The 16,412-nt window shown below is 33.7% G+C and overlaps 2 protein-coding genes and 1 long non-coding RNA gene across 5 annotated transcripts; all 3 read left to right on the top strand.

The window, feature by feature from the left end:
* The first annotated feature begins 1,348 nt into the window (after positions 1 to 1,348).
* LOC140803000 (uncharacterized) lies at positions 1,349 to 7,233 on the top strand. Of its 2 annotated transcripts, XM_073158666.1 has the most exons (16): positions 1,349 to 1,499; positions 1,680 to 1,714; positions 1,893 to 2,004; positions 2,892 to 2,989; positions 3,779 to 3,875; positions 4,069 to 4,158; positions 4,244 to 4,306; positions 4,417 to 4,491; positions 4,565 to 4,630; positions 4,702 to 4,779; positions 4,903 to 5,007; positions 5,098 to 5,175; positions 5,275 to 5,394; positions 6,523 to 6,566; positions 6,739 to 6,796; positions 6,982 to 7,233. In XM_073158666.1, exons 1-16 carry the CDS (start codon positions 1,467 to 1,469, stop codon positions 6,988 to 6,990), a joined length of 1,161 nt encoding a protein of 386 aa, XP_073014767.1. In that variant the 5' UTR covers positions 1,349 to 1,466; the 3' UTR covers positions 6,991 to 7,233. The 2 variants fall into 2 exon arrangements, with proteins under 2 accessions (XP_073014767.1, XP_073014768.1); XM_073158667.1 differs by lacking the exon at positions 4,903 to 5,007.
* Positions 7,234 to 14,743: 7,510 nt separating this feature from the next.
* LOC140842844 (uncharacterized) lies at positions 14,744 to 15,166 on the top strand. Its single transcript, XM_073211035.1, has one exon. It carries the CDS (start codon positions 14,744 to 14,746, stop codon positions 15,164 to 15,166), a length of 423 nt encoding a protein of 140 aa, XP_073067136.1.
* Positions 15,167 to 15,207: 41 nt separating this feature from the next.
* Positions 15,208 to 16,064, top strand: LOC140802999 (uncharacterized). Of its 2 annotated transcripts, XR_012111730.1 has the most exons (3): positions 15,208 to 15,225; positions 15,341 to 15,409; positions 15,784 to 16,064. It is a non-coding gene; the product is annotated as an uncharacterized lncRNA (long non-coding RNA). The 2 variants fall into 2 exon arrangements; XR_012111729.1 differs by having other exon boundaries at positions 15,214 to 15,409.
* The last annotated feature ends 348 nt before the right edge of the window (positions 16,065 to 16,412 follow it).

The following is a 16,412-nucleotide window of genomic DNA, read 5'->3' as shown; positions in this document are numbered from 1 at the left end:
CTCAGTTCATATTGATTTTGATTTTTTTTTTTTTAAAAACTCATACAATAAATGATTGTGTATAGAGTAGCAAGATGGCCGAAAAATATTGGTAATAATAATCGAACTCATGAACATTAGTCAATCAATTATTTACTCTACAAACTCGAACAACACATACAAAACATACAAAATCACCATCAATACAATAAAAGGGTTATTCTTTGGCAAATTGTGATCAAATATAACTTAAGAATAAAAACTTAGATAACCTATCTCCCAAACGAGGTCTCTCGGTGTGTACGACAGAGAAGATCAATCTCATGATGAAAAGAAGTCTTTTCCGATCTTCCACTAAGAAATGTATCTCACTAGAGGCCTGAGCAACAATGAGAAGATATGTACGAACGACATATCCAACAAGAAGAAGATGGAAAAAGATTGAATAGATAAACTCCCAAACAATTGGAGTGTCTAGTGAAATATGAGAGCTCCTCCTCAAACATTCACTAGTGGGCTAAATGAAAGCATTTACACATGAACTCATACATCATTTTACATTAAATATGACAAAAATATGTGTGAGACGGTCTCACAAGTTATATTTTGTGAGACATATATCTTATTTTGGTCATCTATGAAAAAAATATTACTTTTTTATTGTGAATATCGGTAAGGTTGACCCGTCTCACCGATAAAGATTTGTGAAACCGTCTCACAAGAGACCTACTCGATTTATTATGCATTCATAATCTTCACAAGAGATATAAATTGAGTAGGTATATTGTGTAACGATATCACGAATTTTTATCTGTGAGACAGGTCAATCCTGCTGATATTCACAATAAAAAAATAATACTCTTAGCATAAAAAGTAATGTTTTTTCATGGATAACCCAAATAAGAGATCCATTTCACAAAATGGCAAAATTTTGTATGAGACGGTCTCACGGGTCGTATTTGTTTGACAGATCTCTTATTTGGGTCATCCACGAAAAAATATTGTGAATATAAGTAGGGTTGACCCGTCTCACGGATTATAACCCGTGAGACGGTCTCACATGAGAATCACTCTCACAAAATACGATCTGTGAGCTCACGTAAATTTTTGACAGTCTAATATAAATCGGAAAATAATAAAGGCAAAAACTTGTGTGAGACGGTCTCACGGGTCGTATTTGTGAGACGGATCTCTTATTTGGGTCACCCATGAAAAAGTATTACTTTTTATGCTAAGAGTATTACTTTTTATTGTGAATATAGATAGGGTTGACCCGTCTCATGGTTTATGATCCGTGAGACGGTCTCACATGAGACTCACTCAATAATAAAAGGTTCAAATGTTATTTTTAAAAAATATATTCCCGAAACCAACATCGTGTAATCTCCATTTCCAATTATCTCTTATTTCAATTTCAAATTTGCCCACCATTCAGATCTACGCTTCGTCTTCCTCCTTTCAACACACACTCTACAAAAAGAGAAGGAATGTCTTCTGCTGAATTTGACACCGATCTCAGAGTAAATTTTATTCAGTCATTCCTTTCTATAAACCCATTTCGTTTTTTTTGTAATTATGTAACCCACGTGGCCCGAGAAATCTGGGGAACCCATTTCGTTTTTTTTTTTAATTTTTAATTTTATTTTTGCTACATTTCAACTGTAACTGCTCTGTTGTGGTGTACGTTGTTTTTTTTACAGGGATCTTCAGCTAATCCAACTACTCTAGGTATAAGGTAAGAAAAAAACAGCTTTACAAACTCTGGGTTTTTGTTATTTACTAAAACGTTTCAGTTTATGATACGATGTAGTGCAGAAAGTTATGAAAACCAAAGAAAATATATGTTCTTTGGTTTTTTGTGGCAATTTTTGACGTTTTAATTTAATATGGAAGTGTTGGACATTTTTCTCTAGTGAGTATGCTTTTGCGGACATAAACAACTTGGAGCACTGTGCTAAGTATTTGAATCAAACCCTCGTGACCTTCGGATTCCCTGCTTCGCTCGATCTCTTCGCCGATGATCCGGTTTGATTACTTTTCAATGTGTCTGTTATGATTCTTTGAGGTTTTCATGTGAGAAAAAATAATTTTAATAAGTTTTGTTTTGGGAACCCTAGGGATGAACAGTTTGGTAAAATAGACAAAAACTCGTATGAGACGGTATCACGAATCGTATTGTGAGACAGATCTCTTATCTGAGTCATCTATCAAAAAATATTATTTTTCATGCTAAGAATATTACTTTTTATTGTGAATATCTATCTCGTCTCACAGATAAAGATTCAAGAGACCTACTCTTTTAAGGAAATAAACTTGACCATTTTGTAATTCATATTATATTTTTAATTCATGGGCATAACCAGAAAATTTTAATATCGTGGACAAAATTTGTTTTGAAATACATGTATGTATAATTTAGATTACTTCCTAATTTATCATCTATTTTATGCAAAAAAAAAATATTTATACAATCATTCAATTTTTCATTGTATTCAAAATAGAACTCCATTTAATTAAACGAATAGTTTGCATGACAATTGCATTCTAGATTCAATAAATCAAATTTAATATAAAAGATATATCATAACTAAAGTATATGTTAGATATTGACAACAATATTTCTCAAATGGACTTCAAATTATAACAAATTCAAACATAATTAGATTATTCTAGCAAAAAATATCTAAAGTTCAAGATATTCGTTAGCCACAATATCTATCAAATTTTAGCTTTTTTGTAAATATGAGATTGTTTAATTTAAATAGCTGTTAATGATAAATTTAGTAGGATATCTTCGAACATTTTTAAGTTGATGTGAATTGTACTCTTTTTTTCACATACCGAAAAGATTCATTGTAAATATTTAAGATAATGCTTTAGATTTGATTATTCTTTTCACCGATTAAACATAGGTTTCGGTGGCTAGGACTTGCAATTGCATGTATGCATTGTTGCAGCAGAGACTGAGGGACATTGAGTTCAGGGAGTCAGCCAATGAACAGAGGCAACGGTACCTTCCATTACTCTTTGACTGCGATGGTTCTGATAATGTTTATTTGCTTAATTTGAAGATGGATGATTTTTTTGTTGCTATTTCTACTCATAATTATGTGACGAATGAATGCATCTGATAGTATCAAAGAAAACTGTATAAATATAATGAAGAAAACAACTTTATTTTGGGTGATTTAGCTCAATTGTGGTTTACATTTTGTAAAAGAAAACAAGATAAAGTAAATGCTGATGAAACATTATGACTTATTTTGCATGGACATTTGTTCTGAATTGTGTTTGAGATTAAGATTTTCTTTGGATTTTGGAGGGGCTGTTTCTAAAATGGCATTAGTACTTTGATTATTGAGGTGATATAGCGAACACATTATTTTGTTGTTGGTTTAATTTAGAGTGAAAATGAATGATGTTGAAATTTTGAGATACTATTTAAATTACGTTGATTCATTGTGTTGATATTTGGAAGGACGGCAGGAATAAATGGCTTTAGTCAAAGAGCTGCACACAAACATGATTTCCTGCTAACTTGTCCTAGGAAGTGGTGTATTTCCATGACTTAATTTGCTGTAAATTGGCAGGATATGCTCTATTTTGATATAGAAAGAGCTTATCATATTGTATTAGCTAATTTTTGTGGCCACCTTATATTTTGAATTAAAATGAGGAAACAAAAATAATTTGTCTCGATTTCTCATTACATTTTACACGGGATTCATCCTCAACTCTTTTCAGCTTTTCTGCTCCTTATATGAAGCAAATGACTCATGGTTTCTTACTCCTTTTGAAGACTTATGTCAGACATTTCAAGGTTGGAAGCCAAGGTTGAGAGGTTGGAAACACAGTTATCTGGCAAAGATAGGGACATAGCAACAATGACTAGAACGGTTAGCAAAAAACCAAATCAGTTTCTGTGCATCGAATTGTTTATATATGAACTGACATGATATTAGTACATAGCAACAATGACTAGAACGATTAGCAAAAAACCAAATCAGTTTCTGTGCATCGATTTGTTTATATATGAACTGACATGATATTAGTACATAACTTTCACTGTATGTATCAATACATGAATAGGAAGCTAAAGCTACTGCAGCTTTCAAGTCCCAAATTGATAAGTTGCAGCAGGAGCGAGATGAATTTCAGAAGATGGTTTTGGGTAATCAGGTATCACCTATCCTTCTTTTGATTGTCACATTGCTCATGATCATTATAATAATATGTTTTTTTCAAAAATTTATACAATAAGCAGCAAGTTAGAACTCAGCAGATACACGAGATGAAGAAAAAAGAGAAAGAGTATATAAAGTTGCAGGTATGTTGTTTTTACGTTCATCGGCACAAAATATGGAGTTAGGAGTGTAATATAAATCATGAAGGGAGTATGATCGAGTTAAACTGCTAGCAATGGGCTATTTCTTGCAGGAACGTCTTAATCAAGTATTAGTGGAGAAAAAGAAGGAATCTAGGTCTGGAATGGAAATTATGAATCTACTACAGGTAAATGTATTAGTCTTACTCTTTCTTCTGTAGCTTCATATCAATTATTGTATTAATATTTTCATGCCAATAGAAAGAAGGCCGGCCACGTGGTACTTGGAATGGAAAAAAGGCTGATAATGAGTTCTACAAAAAGATTGTATGTACCCGAATGAAACATTTAAGTTTCTCCTGCCTTTCTCGAATGTCACATGACTTTGTTGCTTTTAGGTGGATGCTTATGAAGTCAAAAATCAAGAACTTGCCGCAGAGAATGCTGATTTGAGGGCATTGCTACGTTCAATGCAGGTATCAATTCAAGTTTCTGCAAATAGTGGCGTAACGAACTCCATCACTTAGACATGTGATTTACTAATGAAGAGCTTTTACTTCTCCAAGTATATGTTTTTGAGGCATTAAAACTGATTTCAGGCTGATATGCGTGAATTTCTAAATGCTCCAAATGGGAAGCTGTCGTGTCCTGTCAATGAAAGGGCAGATACAGACCCTTCACTGTCTCCATTAGGTGGAAGGACGGTGTGTCAGAATTTAAAAAAAATAATCACTTTTTTCTATGCAGCTTAACTGCCTTAATAGTTCAATAAGGCTCGCTTTCTTTATTTGCAGGACATGTTTGATCTGCCTCTTCACATGGCTAGAGATCAAATAGAAGAAAGTCTCCGAACAAAAATGACTTCTATAAAGGTTGATTAGATTGCAATTAGCTATTAATTTGAGAGAGTAGAACATAATTCTTCTGGAACAGCTAAAGATTTTGCGTGTTCTGCTATTTCAAATTCAAAGGAGCGCATGTTTCAACTCCAAGATTCACATAAGGTGGCAGAACTCACTTCAGATGTAACAGAGAGAGAATTAGAGCTAGAAGCTCAGCTCGTTGAAGCAAGGAGTATCATTCAAGAGCAGGTAATATACGGTATTTCAGATATTTTCAACTGAAAATTTATTCCCTTAAATGTTATACACGACACCCTATACACTTAGCTTAGTTTGGGCTGTTTGGCCCTGCGTTCACGACCCAACATTCTGTTTTGTTGTGCATGTCTGTGCTGCCACTTGATTATCCATTCGGCCATGCTTTGCATGAACTGCCGTGCAAACACTGGCTGTGACATGTTATTTTCCACATTTCCTCCGTCGTTTCGTCCTGGATTGTATTCCAAACTTCTAGTTTGTTTAAGCACATTTTATCCACTTGCTGGTTGAATTCTCAGTGATTTATCCGCTTGCTGATGTCCAAGAAAGGTCTTCTATTCAACAACCAAGTTACTTTCTGTGTCTAATTCTTCAAATAAACAGTTATTTACTTATTTTGATGTTGAAAACATAGGTTCCTGACCTTTGAAATATTTAGTGATTTCATGCAGTCTTGGCTGCTAAATTTTAGTGAGAATATTTCTGTTGAGCCCTAGTATTTATGAACTTGGTCTCAACCAAGATTTGAATTCTTCAAGTGAGTAACCACTAACCAACCCCTTTTTCACACAATTTCTCAAAAACAAATTACGCTGCTTTATTTATAAACCCGTGTTTCGAGTAAATAAATAATGATATATGGAGAAATTAACAAACAAAATTTGACCTCACTATCACTATCATTGGTTAACTAATCCTATTATCACTGTGCATCACAAAATCTCTCGTTCTTGTGGGTTTCTTTCTGTTTCTCTTGGTGGGAGGCTCTGAAGAGTGCAAGGATTCTTCCACCTAAGCTCTACCCAATAGTTCTCTGCTCCTCTCTCTATTTTTTTTTGCAGTTTCAGACGGAGGCTGCTTATGTTGGCCCATGAATTCTGCTGTTGTGCCAACTTGGGGTCCAATTTAATATCAGCCTAATCATCAATTTCACACCAAGTTTTACCTAATAGAACCTAGGAGTAGCCACTTTTTTTTAATCTGAATATTGAATTTCTTGAACAATATCTATTAGAATTACATACACTCCGTTATATTTCCTATGTTTTAGTTGTCTCCCCGTCTCTCGCTTTTTCTTAAATCTGGTATCTGAAATAACAACCAAATCTCTTAATGCAGGCATCTATTATGTCTAAACGTCTCGCCAAACCTGAGAAACCGAGGTATGCCTTTCTTGTTAAATATCCCCCCCCCCCCCCCCCCAACTGGAATGGCCCTCTGATAACAGTCAGAGGCGCTAACACAAACACATGTGCATATGCATTGTTTTGAAGACATGTATTCCAGAAAATAGAAAGGACATCGAATAAAAACATAAAAAAGGAAGTTGTGCAGGAGATTAAGCGGCTATATGGGTACAGACAGGGATTTGCTGTTGTCATTGCCATCTGAGGTACCATCTATTGCTTCCACTTGTTTTACCTTCTTTTCTTGAAAGAATTATGGGCGTATTCTATGGTTAAGATAGTACCTTTATAATGTCAGAATTCTTAACCACTTCCAGCTTTGCTTATCCGCTATGGCATTCTATTAATGGCACAAATACACTATTGTTACCAGTGTATCTCTGTTTTTCAGCGGATGTAGCGACTCGCGCAATCATGTTATTATGGTGATCTTTACCGCACTTGAGCATAACCAAGTCGAAAACTTTTATACTTATCTAATGTTAACCGTAACACAAATTTCCAAGTCTTCAGATGTTCTTAGACTCTTTACCAGGTTGTATGTTCATTTGTTTAGTAAATGCGGCACCTGTGGCAGTATTGTGTATATACTATTGACCATATAGCTATGTTTTACGATACTGAATCAGCTCAAAACTTGGCATCTCCGATATTACTATCCCGTTGATAAGTTTTTTATGGATTTTATGTTCGCATTCACTTGTTTCAACGACATGGGTGCTGCTGCTCAGCTACTCAGGGGCAAACTCATTTTGATGTGTTAAAGGGATGTAAGACCGAAGGTTCCAGTTTTGGAATTGATAGCGGTCTAATATAATTTTGATGTCATGATACGTTTTTTTTGAATTGACATCAAATATACTTTTAATTAATTCATAATATACAAAACTATTTATATTTTATGAAAGTTTACATGACCATTTTACTACTCCTTGTCCAAAAAATATTGTAAAGATAATAAATTTTTATAGTTATTTAATTGTTTTAACATGTTTTTTTTTATTATATTACATACACATGTATCACTAGTTATTGTTAATTTCAAGAATGTATAAACGAACGGATTGGATATTTGAAGATATCCGATGGCCAGCCATTTATCTATTAATAATAATTATTATTATATTTTATTATTTTGATAACTATCGTATCAAATTATCTTACTCAGTCAATTTTTTTTTGTGTAATTTCGACGTGACGTTAAAATATGTTGTGTCACATCAATATATTTGATGAAAAATATTTAAATTGCAAAAAATAATAAGATAGAAGATTAATAGTAGACTTTGATAATATAGATGATTAAAATTATAAAAAATCAAATATAAAATGGTAACAATATAATTTTCTCATAATTTTGTACTATCAAATACTTGTTATTTATTAACAATATTAAATTCAGCTTAAAATTAAATTTAAAAATAAAAATCAACTAAAAATGTTATCATAATATGAACATTTTCTTCTTTTTCCTTCTTTCTTTTTTTTTCGTGGTTAATTTGTATTTGACCATTTTTTCCTCCCATGGGCCGGAATGGAAACTTTTTTTTGTCACGTTTCGTGCTCTTTAGGACAATGATAATAATATGTAGCACTTCTCTCCACAAGAAGATCCAACCGATGTGGGATAATTAATCCACTCCTCTGAATTATGGGCAGAACGGGTGTCCTAAATATGGGCAAACACACCCTCTCACGGCCAGTAATGAACATCTGGAGCGTATGACCCAATTATGGGCAGAACGGGTGGCCCAATTATCGACAATCCAACACATAACGGTGTAACATGAGCTCTGATAACATGTTAAGATTGAAACTTAGACCTAACTCAACCCCAAAAGCTAGCTCAATGGGGGAAGATTGTCCAAGCTCATATATACAACTCTCAGGTTATTGAATCAACCGATGTGGGACAATTAACACTCCACAAGAAGATAAATTGGATGTTTGAATGAGTGTATAATAAGATATAATTGATTCTTATAGAAACTTGAGCTGTTTTCTTAAAGTGAGAACGAATATGAAGTAATTGTTATATGAACGTATTGCACAAATGTCGTGGGTCAAGGCTTAATATATGAAAAAATATATCGATTCGAAACAACTCGATTATATTATTATTGAAGAAACAACTAGAAAATAAATAAAGTTTTATAAAAGTATAGTCGATTGAATTAATAGCTGAGAAATAATAGGTAATGAAATTAAGTAGAGATTATTCCTCCCCATATAATTCATTGGAGTTCGGGATGAGCAAAATAGATTAAACCGAATTATCTGACCACATCGAATTAATTTGAAAATTCGGTTCGTTTAGTTCAAAAACTCGGTTTTAGTTTAAAACATCCGGGTTAAATGGGTTTGGTTTCGAATTTTGTATTTTAAAAACATGTTAACCAATTTAATCAATATATTTTAAATAATATTACTATTTAATATATGAGCTCCTATTTATAATATCTGGGCTTTTATAACTAAGCATATGCTTTGCGTGCATCTTTTTCAATCTTGAAAATTTCCCTAAAATCGACATTTTCCAGTCTAAAGTTGATTATTTTTTATTTTCAGGAAAATTTGATATAAAAACTCATCCTCCCATGAACAAATTTTGAGGTGTTCAGATATCTGACATTAAAATATAACACTATATATTTTGTATTATATGTTAAAAGAAATCATCCCAAACTTCTGAGTCAAAAACTGATCCTCAATTGTTGTTAATAAGTCAATCTTTTACTAAGATTTTTTTTTATTTGAAAAATAGTGTCTTCCGTATTTAAATATATTTTATACACATCTCTTCTACATCTAATTAGGTATGGTAATTATGACAAAAGACTCACTGACTGCTTCAACCTCTAAGCCATCACCAACTGGTTTGACGATGATCTCGAGATTGCGTTGGAATGTTTAAGCTTAATGAATAGAAATTAAGTAAAAGAAATAACAAATAAAATTCGACCAAGAATGTTCAAATGTGTGCCTAAAAAGTTGCGAGAAAGTTTTCCAAACAACAAGGGAGGAGCTGATGCATCTAAACGGGAGGCCTCAATGGCCATTCGTGCCTTGAAAATATCCAGGGCAGAGAAGGAATCACATAGGCACACGTAAAATGGCGCCTAAGAGCCCGAAAGCACTAATTGACAGAAACTTGTGAGTTTTCATGATATTTTGCATCTAAATAGTGTCTACTGATTTTTTTCTTTGGATTTTTGGATGAAGGACACCTCTTAGATGAAACATGTCTATTATTATTGAGATCTATAAATATATGATCAAAGAAGACAATAAAACACTTTTTGATCATCAAATTTTTTGGCACATTTGCATTCATTTTGCCTTCTCCACTTTTTCTTTTTTAAAGTAGAGTATACTACATTTTCTGCTTATTTTTCTTGCAATTTATAGTGTTGTTATTGTAAGAAGAAGTTGTTGTATCTTGGAGAAGAATTGTCATAACCAGATCACCAAAGTTGGGAAGAATTCTTCTTAAGGAAAGATTGTTCAACTCTTGACTCAATTCAAAATCCTGCAGATTTTTCATTGTCATTCTCGAGTTTCAAGGTACAACACAAATAACAATCTTAAGAAGAATTTACTATCTTGAAATTCGAAAATGGCATCATGATATGCTACTACAAGTGTTAACCAGAGAAATTTAACTTTGCAGATTTCAAAAAATGACAAAAAAATGTTGTTCTATCTTACACTTTGAGTCTGGCAAAATTTATAAAAAGGATCCACCCACCGTCGAAGAGAAATAAGTTGACGCAAATAAGAGGCTTGCACTGGATGGATGTAATCAAATTGATTTTCTCTGCAGGAACTACATATTGAATGGATTGGACAATGCAATTTGCAATGTATATTGTTAAATCAATACTGCGAAAGAACTTTGGGAGATGATCGATAAGAAGTACATGACAGAAGATTCTGGTCTCAACTAGTTCATTATTGAATATTTTTGTACTTCAAGATAGCATAATCAAAATATATTGTCAGTCAAGTGCAATAACTTCAAGTATTATTGCACGAGATTCATGCAAAGGGAATGAGTCTGAACGAGTATTTCTAAGTTGCTTCCATTATCGAGAAACATCTTCTTTTGTGGAAGTATTTCAAGAATTATCTAAAACACAAGCAAAAAGAGAAGTGATTGAAGACTTGACAGTGAGACTAAAGATGGAGGATGGCAACCAAAATATTGAAAACAAGGCAAGTAAAATGATTGCGGAAGTAAACATTGTTGATCAAGTAACCAAGGTAACGAGATAAGTTTTGATGGGAAACAACAACCACCACCAAATAACCAAAAGAGATTCAAAGGAAATTTCTACAATTTCGGTAAATGCAACCACATGGAAAAGGGATGCAGGAAGCCAAAAAAAGGAAAGGGGCAAACCGACATGTTTAAGAAAGGTCGGTGCCTTTTGATTTTGTGAACTTGATTTACTTGCAGTCATTTTTGAGACAAACATGATAGATAACCCAAACAAATGGTGGGTTGATATGGGTGCTACCTGACATATATGCTTCGATAATGAGATATTCTCCACATACACACCAAGTTTTGGGAGAAAACTGTACATGGGGATTTTGCTACATCGGATATAGTTGGACTTGGAAATGTGGTCTTGAAGATGACATCAGGGATGGAAGTGACCCTTAATGATGTACTACTGATAAGTGTAAGTTTCGCGCTTAAATTACCCAAGGAATTGGCATTAAAGTGTGTGGTTATCGAGGAGATTTTCGTGTTTTTTGTTGTTGTTTATGTCACTGCAGGAAATCAAGCATGAGCGCATAACTTGCAATCAACAAGGAATAAATGAAAATTTGAAATGGAAGAATGAAGTGAATAAGAAAGCAAAGGAAGCACGAGCGCAAAAAAAAATTCCATGAACAGTAGCATCGGCGCAAGCGCGCTGAAACCCGCACGCAACGCGCAGAAAACAGAAGCTTGTACGCGGCTGCGCTGGTGGCAGCGCAAATCTGACGGGCTTTTCTTGGGCTTTTACAACCATTTATTTAAACCTTAGCCACAAAAAGAGAGCCGGATTCACGCACAAAAATCCAGAGAACGGGAAAGAGAACGAGAACGAAGACGAATAGCGCATCTACCGGGGATGGAGTCGCAGCTATGATTCAATTCGTCTTCCTTTCTTTTTAATTTTAGGCTATTAGGGATATTGAAGAACATGAATTTATTTTGTCGTTTTTCGTTCATGAACTCATTTATTTTATCTAGAGGACGACATAGTTTGATCGGATCTATATTTATGAATTGTTGATTTATCTATCACTCGGGAGAGGGGATTTTGAATAAGATCGTAGGAAAATATATCGTTGTTGTTTATAGAGTTCGGAAGGCCTATAACTCTAACGAATCCATTTAAAGAATTATTGTGTTATTTAAATTATTTATTGTTTGATTTTTTTTACGTATATTAAAATTGACTTTAGATAATTGATTTCTACACACCACTTGGGAAAATGAGTATGAATAGTTGAGAATTCTTGGGTACTAAATGAGTTGAAATTATAAATATATCTGTCAATAATAACTTAATATAGTGAAAATCAAGTGAAATTATATCTCTAGAGTCTTACTTTCACTAATCTTATATCGTTTGCGTGCTTTCATTAATTTTAGCTCATAATCAACAACATAGGTTCTATTAAATTTTCTAATCAAAGTATGAGTATTTTAATTGTGGTAATTAAATTATAATTAAATTACACTCCATGTGAAATCAATATATGTGCTCTACTGAGTACTAAAATTTGATATCGTACACTTGCGAGTAGCAAATAATACAACAACTACATGATCCACACACAAGAAAGAACCTCATGCCAGGTTCATTGATGGTCAAGTATGACTTTAGGCTAGTGTTTGAATTTAATAAGTTTGTATTGACAAAAATAGTCATTTTATGGGGGAAGGGTATCTCTGTGAGGAAGCCATCTAGGACTAGGGCTGCAAACGAACCGAACATGTTCGCGAGTTTTTCGAGCCGGCTCGATAAATTTTCGATTCGTATTCGAACTTATCGAATTTGAGCCGAACTCGAACACGTTCGAACTTTTTTTCGAGCCGAACTCGAGCCCAAATTATTTTGTTCGATAGCTCGCGAATAGTTCGCGAGCCTTAATATTTTATTAATATAATATAATTATATATATATATATATATATATATATATATATATATATATATATATATATATACATTTCGAATATTTCGAGCATTTCGAGCTTTCAAACCTTAATATCCGAGCAATAATTCGAATAGTTCCCGAATATATTCGAATATTTCGAGCCGAACTCGAACTCGAACTTCATTTCGAGCCGAGCTCGAGCCCAAATATTTGAAATTATCGAACTTCGAATCGAGCTCGAACTCGTATATACCTATTTCGAGCCGAATTCGAGCCTGACTTTTTTACTATTATTCGCTCGATTCGGTTCGTTTGCACCCCTATCTAGGACTAATATCAAATAATATTGTTAAATATTTTTCCAAATAATCAACCAAAATATATTATATAAAAACTCATGTGAGACGATCTCACGGGTTAATTTTTTTAGACGGAACTTTATTTGGGTTACCAAAAAAAATATTATTTTTTATGCAAAAAATTACTTTTTATTATAAACATAAGCATAGTTGACATGTCTTATGGATAAAGATCAGTGAGACTGTTTTGTGAAAGATCAGTAAGACTGTTTCACAAAAGACTTACATAATCTATTAAATAAATGAATTCAAATAAATTTAAGGAAGATTATAATTAAAAAACAGACCAATATTATTTTTCATGATTTTCCTATGGAATATCTATTGAAATTTACGGATATATATATATATATATATATATAGGAAAATCTTAATAAAATGACTTTTGTTTGACCCTGAATTTTTAAATTTAAGCTTCTCAATTTAGGAGCACATACATGAATAAATAAATAAATAAAAATATATAAGAGAAAAATTTGTGATTCGGGTCTGGAAAACCCACGTTGAAGGCCCGTTACTTCATGGTCTTCACGCATATGGGTTTCTTGCTTCGTGTTTATTAATATATATGAGGTTGAAGACTTTGTTTTTCAGCTTCCGGACGACGTCAGATATGGATGCTTATATATATGGAGGGTATAATTATTTGCCTTTACTTGTCTGGGTTTGATTTGTTATGCCTTTAGATGATTTTGAAGTGAAAAAGGTCGATTCTTTTAAGGTTTTGGGAGTATTGTGTATTAAGTTGTAAGCCGATCTGTTTTTAGGCTTCATTCTGCTCTTAATTTATTGTTTGGGAGTTGATTACTTTGTTGGGTTTCTTTTTTCTATGAAAATTGGCACTCACACATGCTTATACAGCTCACACGAACCCCGTAATGTTCTTTTTTTTCCCTGTCTAATTATGTAAGTGATTATGTCCAAACTGAGAATCGTTGTAAGTTATTTCCTTGAATTTGGGTATGAAATCATTCTGACTGCATATGGACGTGGGTGCATTGATCTCGTGTTTGTTTGTTTGTTTGTCTCCCCCACCCTAAATTTGTGACTAAACTTGGCTTTCTTGTCTACATGAACTCAAACACTCAACAATTCCGAAAATAATATATCCTATTCAATCTCGAATAACATAGCGAAGAAAGTGTGTTCTGTCATGGTTCATCATGAGACCACCAGGATAAACTTTTGCAACTTGATTGGAATACTTTCGTATTTCATTGATTGGAATATTTTTAGCGTTCCTTCCGTTTTATGATTGCGTTTGATATAACCAAGTGTCCACTTAAAAATGCAAATTAAATCCTTCAAATTTAGAGCACTTTGCCACTTAGATAGCTACATATGACACACACACAGAGGAAAAACAATTGCTGCTCTTTGTTGCTTATGGCTTTTTGGAAGAAATTAATTGTGTTATTTGAAGCTATATGGCACTTATTATAGAAAAAAATGACAAAATTGTCCATCCTGATAATGTTGGTATTAATGTCTGTATTGTTTCATCATTTTACTTGCATTTGTTAATTATATAGGATTTTATCTAGCTCGTCTTTCTGAAGCGCGACTGCACGAAAAAATATAACCGAAAACTCAATTTGAGACCTGGGAACTGGTCTGATTATCCAACGATTTCATGGACTCCATTGAGGACATATTCGAATCCTCTCTTAATTTAGAAGAAACCCATTTCAAAGAGGGCTATAATGAAGGCTATGCAGATGGATTGCTTTCCGGAAAAGAAGAAGGCTGTCAAGTGGGTCTGAAAACCGGATTTGAAGTTGGCGAGGAATTGGGCTTTTACAGAGGCTGCATTAATGTTTGGAACTCTGCAATCCGGATTGACCCAGCTTGCTTTTCTGTCAGGATCCAGAAAACCATCAAGCAGATGGATGAGTTGCTTCACAAGTACCCAATTTCTGACCCAGAAAACGAGTCAGTTTCTGATATTATGGATTCATTGAGGTTGAAATATAGGGCCATTTCCGCTACTTTAAATGTAAAGTTGGAGTATAATGGATACCCGAAAGATTCTAATAGTGAAAAGACCGTATTTTGAATAGCTATTGCACGTTGTGTTTGTTTATTTGTCTCACTGTATTCAGTTAATTGTTGGGGGTGAGTAGTGAATCATTCTACAATGGGAAATGTTTCAATTTCATGTTGAACTTTTCTGATCTGATATTTTCTGCCCTTAAAATACAATCACAATCAAATTTGCACCTGCTTTGAGTTGACTTGCGGATTTTTGTTGGAGTTTATTTCAATTCAGTACTTGTTTGAGGATGATGAGCTTTAAAAGGTCAGCTCATTGCTACTTTTTGTTCTAACTATTGCCTTCTGCACTGTGTTGTTTTCCTGATCATGATCACTTTACTAAAATTTAGGACTCTATAACATTGATGCATAGAGTTTCTGTGGAGGTCTCGTGCTTAAACTGTCTTTACGAATTGTTAAATGTAACATATCTTTTGCATTTGAAAATATCAGCTCTGAAACCCTGATATTTATATCCCAAGAATGTGACATTTGCTAACTATGCTTTGCAAACTCATGGATGTGTGGGTAGGAATTAGCAGATGAGAAGTTCTGAATGTTGCTATCGTGGTCCTTCCATGTTCCAATTGTGATTCTTTCTTATTCTACGGAAACTTTATACACAACTTGGTTCAGCAGGCTGGGGTTGAGGTTGGAGGACTCCTTGATTTCGCTGTAGGGTTTTTTGTTTTCACCTCCCCTTTATGTAAGGAATTTGACACTTGTCTTCCTGACATGTTATAATTTTTGCATTTGATTTGGGATGTGTCAAATACAATATATACACGGGAGTGGAACACAAGTCTTTTGCTGCATCATGTCCCAATTTTTTAGTTATGGAATTGCATGAAACTCTTTTATATTCGATTCCCTGTTTGATTTTCACTACGGCATGTAAATCAATAAAATATATTTAGCTAGATGGAGTTGTGCCATCAGACAATCAGTTTCCCATATCCATAGTTTATGGACGGACAGTCTTGTATAAATCAAGGTCATGTGAACATTTTCTCAGGTTGAATGAATATGATGACTTTCGAAAAGCCTAACTCTTAGGAGAACTCCAAGATCAATCTTGTGAATATGTTGTGGAGGAGTTTGTGAAAGCCATACGGATATGTTGTGTTATTTTCAGTGCTAACATAAACAATTTCATCTAGAATGGATGTATACATTTTCTACAGAAAGTTGGTGGTTTTTATTCGAGTAATGTACTGGAGTGGATATTTGCGATCGTCTGGAATTTATCGTGGTGCATGCGTTCGTGT

The sequence above is a fragment of the Primulina eburnea genome, chromosome 10, assembly GCF_022965805.1.
Source record: "Primulina eburnea isolate SZY01 chromosome 10, ASM2296580v1, whole genome shotgun sequence".
Taxonomy (NCBI): Eukaryota; Viridiplantae; Streptophyta; class Magnoliopsida; order Lamiales; family Gesneriaceae; genus Primulina; species Primulina eburnea.
This window is presented reverse-complemented; position numbering and strand designations above follow the sequence as displayed.

Bases quoted from the DNA above. Each gene is read 5' to 3' on its own strand.
- LOC140803000 (XM_073158666.1), top strand. From the start codon at position 1,467: ATGTCTTCTGCTGAATTTGACACCGATCTCAGA. The intron at 5,008-5,097 runs GTGTGTCAGAAT...CTTTATTTGCAG, and splicing joins CTCCATTAGGTGGAAGGACG to GACATGTTTGATCTGCCTCT. The intron at 5,395-6,522 runs GTAATATACGGT...CTCTTAATGCAG, and splicing joins GGAGTATCATTCAAGAGCAG to GCATCTATTATGTCTAAACG.
- LOC140842844 (XM_073211035.1), top strand. From the start codon at position 14,744: ATGGACTCCATTGAGGACATATTCGAATCCTCTCTTAATTTAGAAGAA.